The sequence below is a fragment of the Rutidosis leptorrhynchoides genome, chromosome 2 (assembly GCF_046630445.1).
Source record: "Rutidosis leptorrhynchoides isolate AG116_Rl617_1_P2 chromosome 2, CSIRO_AGI_Rlap_v1, whole genome shotgun sequence".
Classification (NCBI taxonomy): domain Eukaryota; kingdom Viridiplantae; phylum Streptophyta; class Magnoliopsida; order Asterales; family Asteraceae; genus Rutidosis; species Rutidosis leptorrhynchoides.
In genome coordinates this window covers 14,450,394-14,459,765 of record NC_092334.1, presented here as the reverse complement: position 1 = coordinate 14,459,765, position 9,372 = coordinate 14,450,394, and the positions used below count along the sequence as shown (strand labels likewise).

The 9,372-nt window shown below is 32.4% G+C and overlaps 1 protein-coding gene across 11 annotated transcripts; it reads left to right on the top strand.

The window, feature by feature from the left end:
* Window positions 1-235: 235 nt before the first annotated feature.
* LOC139890574 (uncharacterized) lies at window positions 236-7,651 on the top strand. Of its 11 annotated transcripts, XM_071873458.1 has the most exons (13): window positions 236-433; window positions 522-587; window positions 3,028-3,455; window positions 3,548-3,731; window positions 3,847-4,071; window positions 4,163-4,279; window positions 4,376-4,609; window positions 4,759-6,031; window positions 6,202-6,292; window positions 6,370-6,418; window positions 6,512-6,645; window positions 6,959-7,071; window positions 7,462-7,651. In XM_071873458.1, the coding sequence occupies exons 3-8, from the start codon at window positions 3,031-3,033 to the stop codon at window positions 4,927-4,929; spliced, it is 1,356 nt and encodes a 451-aa protein (XP_071729559.1). In that variant the 5' UTR covers window positions 236-433; window positions 522-587; window positions 3,028-3,030; the 3' UTR covers window positions 4,930-6,031; window positions 6,202-6,292; window positions 6,370-6,418; window positions 6,512-6,645; window positions 6,959-7,071; window positions 7,462-7,651. The 11 variants fall into 11 exon arrangements, with proteins under 11 accessions (XP_071729559.1, XP_071729555.1, XP_071729557.1 ...); XM_071873454.1 differs by having other exon boundaries at window positions 6,512-7,071; XM_071873456.1 differs by having other exon boundaries at window positions 6,508-7,071.
* Window positions 7,652-9,372: the final 1,721 nt, after the last annotated feature.

Sequence of the window (9,372 nt, the reverse complement as noted above, 5' to 3'; positions counted from 1 at the left end):
GTTGTTCGTTTGAATCAACAAAAGATGGGTATCGGCAAATTACCCTGGGAGGAAGGAAAACCAATCGTTGCGTGAGGGAAAATTGGGGCAGTCACTATTAGGTTTTTTATTTAGAACTAGGTTTTAAAGTTTTAATTAGGAAAATGAAAAGAAAAGATGTACGGAGTATGTAAATAATAAATAATTTTGGGAATACCCTATTATGTTTTGCAAATACCACTGTTAGTTAAAAAAAACTCGTTGAAATTGAGTTGATGTTAAAAACCCGGCCCAGTACTCTCACGTCTCAAAATTTCAGAATTAGGGTTCATATAAAAGTACATTTTCAGCATAAAATACAAATCACATCTAAAATAAACAATGGCTCTTGGATCGCAACCGCTTGATATACTCGGAGCTCGTCAATCTGGTCAAGATGTTCGCACTCAAAATAGTAAGTTTTCATTTTTTTAAACCCTAATTTCTTCATATACGTATATTTTGAATATATACGTTAAGAAAATGTATATATTTCGTTGCAGTTGCTGCTGGTCAATCTGTTTCAAATATCGTGAACACTTCACTAGGTCCTGTTGGACTCGATAAGGGTAATTTATCTAAAATCAATTGTATAATATATACTCTGTTTCGCTGGTGTTAATTTAGGTTTTTGTGTATTTTAGTACCCTAGATAGAAGCTTTTTGTGTATTTTTTTATTATTATATTTGGAAAGCAAGCAATATATTTTATAACCAACGAGAGTATTTACAAATATGCCTGTAAGTACAGGCAACCAAAACGAAAAAGAAAGCTACACTAACAAGAAGCAACCTGTTTGAGACTCTGTTCAGTTCATCATCGATTACATTAATCCCATATAGACTGCTTTTTTTGCAAATTCACTTTTAGCCCTGATAATGTTTCGAAACATTTTAACAATTTCATGGTATTTGTTATATTTGATTCACTCCATTCACCAAAGAAGATCATATTGTCTGAATATTGCAAATGGGAAACTTTGTCACGACCTACAGAGAAATGGTGGTTGAAGTTAAACCGTTATCCATTTGATCCATTTTCTCCCGAACCCTAAACTTTTCCTAGTATCGCTAATAAAGTCCCAATTTAAGTCGGTCGAAAGCTTTTTCAAAGTCCACCTTGAATATCATGCCTTTTTCTTTTTTTCTCTTTTAAGCTCATCTCTATGACTTAGTTGGCTATGAGTACACCGTCCAAAATATATCTTCCCTCAATAAAACCACTTTGTTCTACTTATACCCCAATTACTTTGTGAATAACTTTTGATAGTCGTTGAGATAGAACCTTTGCTAATATTTTATATGTGCTTCCGGTCGTTGAGGCTGAGGGGGTTGTCTTTTTTTAGGAATTAACGTGATGAACGAGGAATTACATCCTTTGGAAATTTCCATGAAATTCCAAAACCAATCGAAGTTTTTATTTATTTATTTATTTATTTATTTTAAATCCCCTTTGATTAGCCAAAAGAATTTTTTGTAGAATTTTAAGTTGAATCCATCCAGCCCAGCGCGGGTGCCTTTGAGCTCCCACTAAATTTTGGATGGCGTCCCAAATTTCTTTTTCACTAAATCTATCTTCAAGAATTCTGTTATCATTCTCTGATATTATATTTTCCTAAAATTCGAACGAACCATGTTCTTCATCATTAACCTTGAAAATAACAGAGAAATATCTTTGAACCTCGTCTTTTATGATTTTTTGAGTTGTTTGTCCATGCCCCATCTATTTGCAGCCCTCGGATTGCATTTTTGGATGCTCTCCTATTAACAAAGTTATGAAAGTACTTGGAAAATGACCCATCTAATTCAGTTGCATTTTTGTATTATACATATATATATATATATATATATATATATATATATATATATATATATATATATATATATATATATATATATATATATATATATATATATATAGACACACACACATATATATATCTCGAGCTCAATAGGGAAAATGAAGGGACTTGATTTGTGATCTATAGTGGTTAGTACTTAATTGTATATTGTATGCTTTATGCATTCATTGATCTTAGTTAAGAACTTGATTATTAGTTTATGGTAATTATGGTAATTTGAGTGTTAAAGTGCACGTTGATCCGGTTAATTTAGTTACTGTTTTTTCTGTCAAATTTGATCACTAATTAAGTTATTGTGTGACTGTAAATATATATATATATATATATATATATATATATATATATATATATATATATAGTGGTAGGATCAAGAGGGAAGTAACTATTCGGGGGGAAGCAAAAACTTTTTTTTTTTTTTTTGGTTTTTTGAAAAAACTTTGTTCACGAACATTATAGATGAGATGAAAATATGAACATTTAGTAGAGACACTTTGTGATAAATGTTTTTATTTTGGCGGGAAAACGCTCGAAGAAGTAATATATAACAATTATCGTGTTTTTGAGCGTACTTTGAGGTTTTAGCTATTGGGGTTTAGATATTAGGGTTTAGATATTAGGGTTTAGAAATTTAGGGTTTAGGGTTTAGATTTAGGGTTTAGATTTAGGGTTTAGATTGCGTTTTTAACACGAACGGTTTAGAGTTTAGGGTTTAGGGTTTAGGGTTTGGTGTTTTGCGTTTATGGAATAAACCCAAAACACCAAACCCTAAACCCTAAACTCTAAATCGGGCTAAATTTTACTTCACAAAACATGAAGAAAAAAAACGTTCATATTCTTCACGAACAATATTATCTTGAATGTTATTTTTGTCGATCGTTTTCCCGCCAAAATAATAACATTCATCACGAGGTGTCTTTTCTAAATGTTCATATTTTCATCCAATCTATAATGTTCGTGAACAAAGTTTTTTCAAAAAACGAAAAATTTTTTTTTTTTTTTTGCTTCCCCCCGCTTCCCCCCAATTGGTTACTTCCCCATTGATCCTGCCCCTATATATATATATATATATATATATATATATATATATACTATTAATGAATAATGAATTAATGATTAAATTATCACGATCGATTGTAAACATGTACAGTCCATGGGTCCCACTCTTGGAGGTTCGCGCCATTGGCAGGATGTTTTTTCGCTTGTGATATTTATTTTGCACACGATTATTTCCGGTCTTGCTCTTGGGGTACTTGGACTAAATAGTTTTAGACAAAAAAATAGACTCAACATAGATCAATACACAAACAACTTTGTTGAGAATCGACATAGTTTGACCGAAGATTATTGGCCATCGTACGCTTATTGTGGTGCGATCGGTGCTGTTATTGGATGGGTCTGGTTATTCTTTTTTGGTTCGCGTTTGGATCGGATGATGAGAGTCTCTGTTCACGTATTGACGACTTACCTTGCGGTTCTCAGCGTCTTGTGTTTTTGGGGAAGATTGATTTTCTTGGGTGTTACGTTTGCTGTTGGCTCTGGGATACAGTTCTTGTACATTTTATCGATCGTAGACAGGTAGTTATATCTCTAAACTTGTCCATATTTTTTGCAACCTTGCTAGAATATTTTCACACTTTTTTATTAACGTGTGTACGTACGTTCTTTAGACTCCCATTTACGATGCTGGTGCTACAAAGAGCAGTGAAAATGGTATGGAATCTTCCGGAGGTTATGGGAGTATCATTCGTATTTATGCTAGTCATGCTTTTATGGCTAGCATTATGGTCTTTCGGTGCTTCCGGTGTTATCGCTTTGAGCATCGGTGACGGTGGCCGCTGGTGGATTCTTGTGGTGAGTTGGCTATTGAGTTTCGCTTACGAGTTGATATTATTTTTTTATTTAGTAATAATCACAAAAAGTTAATTGCTATTGAATTATGTGTATAAATTTTAATTTGACAATGCAGGTTTTGTCGGTGAGTTTGATTTGGACAGGTGCAGTTGTTTGTAATACTGTACATGTTATAGTATCAAGAATGGTGTATCTTGTACTGTTTCATGGAGGTCGACAGGCGGAATCAATGCCTCCAAACCCACTTCTTCAATCTCTACGGTATTCGGTAACGACATCTTTTGGAAGTATTTGTTACGGTTCTCTTTTCACAGCTGCTATCAGAACAATGCGTTGGCAGGTAAAAATTTCACTAATTTATATTGTATTTCTAAACACACAAATTTACGCCAAGAATATACTGATTATAATAATAAAACGTTGTTTTTCAGATTAGGGGATTCAGGTCAATAATTGGAAATAACGAGTGCCTATTATGCTGTGTTGATTTATTGTTTCATGTAGTTGAGACCTTTGTCCGTTTCTTTAACAAATATGCATATGTGCAGGTACTTAATTTGTTATTATTATTTAGTAAAGAGTAAATCTTTTTTTTTTTTTTTTTTAATTTTGATTTGTTATTTTGAATTATGTTATAATTTTAGATTGGAGTTTATGGAAACAGCTTTAACCATTCGGCACGAGATGCATGGGAGTTGTTTCAATCGACTGGTGTAGAAGCACTTGTCGCGTATGATTGTTCCGGTGCGGTTTTACTCATGGATACACTTTTGGGCGGGCTTATTACCGGAACTTGTGCTGTGATTTTCACAAGAGTTAGACATTCGGACCGAGAGATAATGATGGGTTTGACTGCTTTAGTGATGGGCATGGTGTTGGTATGTTTATCTGAACTTTTTTATTTTCTACATTTATGTTTTTTTTTTAAAAAAATTGAAAATCTGCACGTATTATGTACAATCACAACGCCTTTTATAAACAGATTGTTTGTGTATTCTTGTTGACTGACATGTAAAAGCATTGTTAGGTTGGATTGGCAATGGTTGTGGTAGAAAGTGCAGTGACAGCGATATACATATGCTATGCGCAAGATCCGTTATTAATACAAAGGTGGGACCCAGAATTCTATATCTATATCTATATCCATCTATCTATACTATACATTAAAAGAAAAGAAAAATTGAGATATACTTTTTGAGCATTATTGAATTTGGACCCTTAGATCAAAAAAATGACCACCGTTGCCCTTACTTGATAACCATTGGATCAACCTATAACCTTATAACTATTTTGTTAATCACGGATCTTCCCATATTACCCTTAACAAGTAACAACGCGGGCAAAAATAATCGACACCAGGAAACTCCATTTGAAAAGATAGACAAAATTAGGGCAAAACTTTCTGCCTACATTCCTTCTACTTCCATCTTCTTCGAAGATTGATCCCAAAACGCAGTATCTAACAAGGATAGCGGGTAGATTTTCTTGATACAATATCATCACCGTCGACTCTCTTCATCGACATGCTTGAACGATTATTTGAGCGATTCAACGATAGTTGCTTGTTGCCGCCGATTATCGCAAGGTATTTGTAACCAACAACTATTTTCTTGCCTGTTTATTTAGATCCAGTACTGATTACATGTTTGTAACTGTTTCAGATCAAATGTTAGTATATTACAGTTTTTTCGTTTCGTTTTTTGATTTAGGGTTCAATTGATTTTGGATACATTTCTTAATCGATGGTAACTGTTTCAGATTTTTCTTCTTTTATGTTTATATTATTGCATAAGTTATGGTTTTTAATTGCAAAATTTAGGGCTTTTGATTCACGAAGCTGTTTGTCATCGCAATCATCGTTTGGTTATTATTTCTTTCTGTACTAATTCACCATATTCAGTAGGCCTAACAATCATCTGTTGGTATGATGAATGAATTTAAGAGATTGACTTTTTGGGTTATTTTTCTTTTAGTTTGAAAGATCTGATGTAATTTTTGTCTTACGCTCTGCTAAATCATCTTTTATATTAATTACCTATATTAATTACCCGAGCTGCGGCTTTTTTGTAAATTTGAAAATTTGAGTTTCAGATCATACAATAACTTGCAAAAATGGTGAAGAAGACAGAGAGATCAGTAAGAAATTGTGCTTATCAGTTACAATCTTTTTATTTTCGATTTAGTAAAAAATTGTGTTTATTTGAATTTGTAGGACGTTAGTCATATGTTGGTGTTTGTAGCACCAAAGTTTTTAGCTAGCATTCTGAAGAATGGCATTATTGGGTACTGAGTAAGATGTGGTAAGACTTGCATTGTTTCATATACTGATCATGTTTCCTTCAAAAGTATGCATTCATTTAATGTATTTTCATATGGTGACAAAACACGTTGTAGAAATAAATTACAAATATATCTACAGGTGTGTGTTTATATAATTCGATTTCATTGATTTGTTTCTTTAATTCTGCAGGTGTGTTACCATTAAAGAGTTATTTACCATTTTTAGGCAAATTGCATTGTTTCATGTACTGATCATGTTTCCTTCAAAAGTATGCATTCATGTACGTATTCCCAATGCACTTCACCAGTTTCGTTGTTCTTTCCTCTAACTACTATTAATTCATTTTATGTTATGTAGCTCACTTCTATATATTTTCTTTAACTGGTTCGCGATCGCTATCTGATATGTACGTTTAAGATCCACAAACCTAACTGAGTTATGCTACTAATGTTTTGTGCATATTTACTTAATTAATATGCTTGTGATGTGTCTTAGGTAGACCATTTGTTCACATTATGTGGATTGGTGATATAAGGAGCCGGTTGGGTTATCAGTCATCTTACTTACATTCCATAGTATTGTCTTTCACTAATTTTATCGAATGAACGAGTTTGATAAGTTTCTCTGTTAACGGTAACAATATATAGCAGAACACTTATCAGATTGTAATATATATTATATATGTTATTTGATAATTTTATGATGGGCTGGGAAGTTGGCTACAACGTATGAGTTCGGGTAAAATCAAGTGATCCTTTTTAGGACGTGTCAAAATGGGTCAGCTGTGGAATTGAGTTTGGGTGATGTTAAGGGGAAATTAACCTGAACGGATGTAAAATTGAACTCAAATTAAATGCCCAAACCTGCAAAAGGGTAAGGGTAAATGAAGCTATAGCTGATCCAAATAGATTAAGATTATAAAATATGCATGAAAAGTTTCTTGCAGGTGTAACTGTCCATGATATGGTGAGTAGTAGATCAATAGGTTATATGAATTTCTTGTCTTACTGGGAGTTGGTTGTGCATTGCTATTCAAATTGGTTGGGCAACTACCAATTGGTAAGTTTCGTCTGTCATTATTATATATTCTAATTTAATATTAATAATTTACATAGTTAATAAAATAAATATGTAACAGAAGGTATGTAAGGGATTTAAGATTGAGATTATGTATCAAATTAAACACATTTGGAGTCGATAAGGGCTTTATGATTATCCGAGACAAATTAAGGTTTTTAATGCACATATTAGTAAATTGTCCTAACATAATGGTGACTCTCAATAAATAATCACTTCATTAAACTTATGAAATTTGATGGTATGTGATGTCATTTGATATGAATTTCCTCTGGTGTAATTTCACTTAAATGTAGGGTTGCTATGCATACATTGTTACTGATTAATGTATGTTTAACATGCTAATCCAAACCCAATCTTTTGACTTTTTAGGGTAGAATTACATTTTGGAAAGATGGTACATGGATCTTTATGTGTCACTAAGGCAATGCAACATGAGTTGGAACAAGTTTGGGGAATCAAGTGAGACAGTTTGCTTAAATTTCAAGATTCCCCATATAATACTTCATTTTCATGAAAATTGCAGGCAAAAGTTACTGTAGGAAGATGATTTTAAAAATTTCTTCATGTGGCAATTGAAATGTTCCGTTCATATTGATTAAAAACGTTTCATATTAATTGATTTCGTTGCGAGGTTTTGACCTCTATATGAGACGTTTTTCAAAGACTGCATTTGTTTTTAAAAACAAACCATAACCTTTATTTTATCGACAAGGTTAAAAGGACACCACCTAGATTATCCAGAAATGATAATCTAAAAATATCACACTTACACACTACCAATACATATTGGTTTACAATATTAATATGTTACAACAAAATAAATCTCGAATGCATTTTAAACAATATTATACAAGTATGCTGACATCAAATCTTGTCCATATATTAGCATGCAACAGCGGAAGCTCTTAATAATCACCTGAGAATAAACATGCTTTAAACGTCAACAAAAATGTTGGTGAGTTATAGGTTTAACCTATATATTTATCAAATCGTAATAATAGACCACAAGATTTCATATTTCAATATACATCCCATACATAGAGATAAAAATCATTCATATGGTGAACACCTGGTAACCGACATTAACAAGATGCATATAGAATATCCCCATCATTCCGGGACTCCGTTCGGACATGATAAATTCGAAGTACTAAAGCATCTGGTACTTTGGATGAGGCTCGTTGGGCCAAATAGATCTATCTTTAGGATTCGCGTCAATTAGGGTGTCTGTTCCCTAATTCTTAGATTACCAGACTAAAAAGAGGCATATTCGGTTTAATATTCCAGCCATAGAATGTAGTTTCATTTACTTGTGTCTATTTTGTAAAACATTTATAAAACTGCATGTATTCTCATCCCAAAATATTAGATTTTAAAAGTGGGACTATAACTCACTTTCACAGATTTTTTACTTCGTCAGGAAGTAAGACTTGGCCACTGGTCGATTCACGAACCTATAACAAATATGTACATATATATCAAAGTATGTTCAAAATATAATTAAAACATTTTTAATACGTTTTAATGTTTTAAGTTTATTAAGTCAGCTGTCCTCGTTATTAACCTACAACTAGTTGTCCACAGTTAGATGTACAGAAATAAATTGATATATATATCTTGAATCAATCCACGACCCAGTGTATACACGTCTCAGGCTAGATCACAACTCAAAGTATATATATTTTTGGAATCAACCTCAACCCTATATAGCTAACTCAAACATTACTGCATATAGAGTGTCTATGGTTGTTCCAAATAATATATATACATGGGTCGATATGATATGTCAAAACATTTGTATACGTGTCTATGGTATCCCAAGATTACATAGTATATTAGAATACATGTATAATTTAGCTAGGATATGATTAATATAGATTTGTTACCAATTTTCACGTAGCTACAACAAGCAAAAATATCCAATCTTGTTTTACCCATAACTTCTTCGTTTTAAATCCGTTTTGAGTGATTCAAGTTGCTAGGTTTCATATTGAACTTAAGTTTATGAATCTAAACAGAAAAAGTATAATTTTATAGTCGAAAATACAGATTACAAGTCGTTTTTGTAAAGTTAGTCATTTCAGTCGAAAGAACGACGTCTAGATGACCATTTTGGAAAATATACTTCCACTTTGAGTTTAACCATGATTTTTGGATATAGTTTCATGTTCATAAGAAAATTTATTTTCCCAGAAGAACAACTTTTAAATCAAAGTTTATAATAGTTTTTAATTAACAAACCCAAAACAGCCCGTGGTGTTACTACGACGGCGTATATCC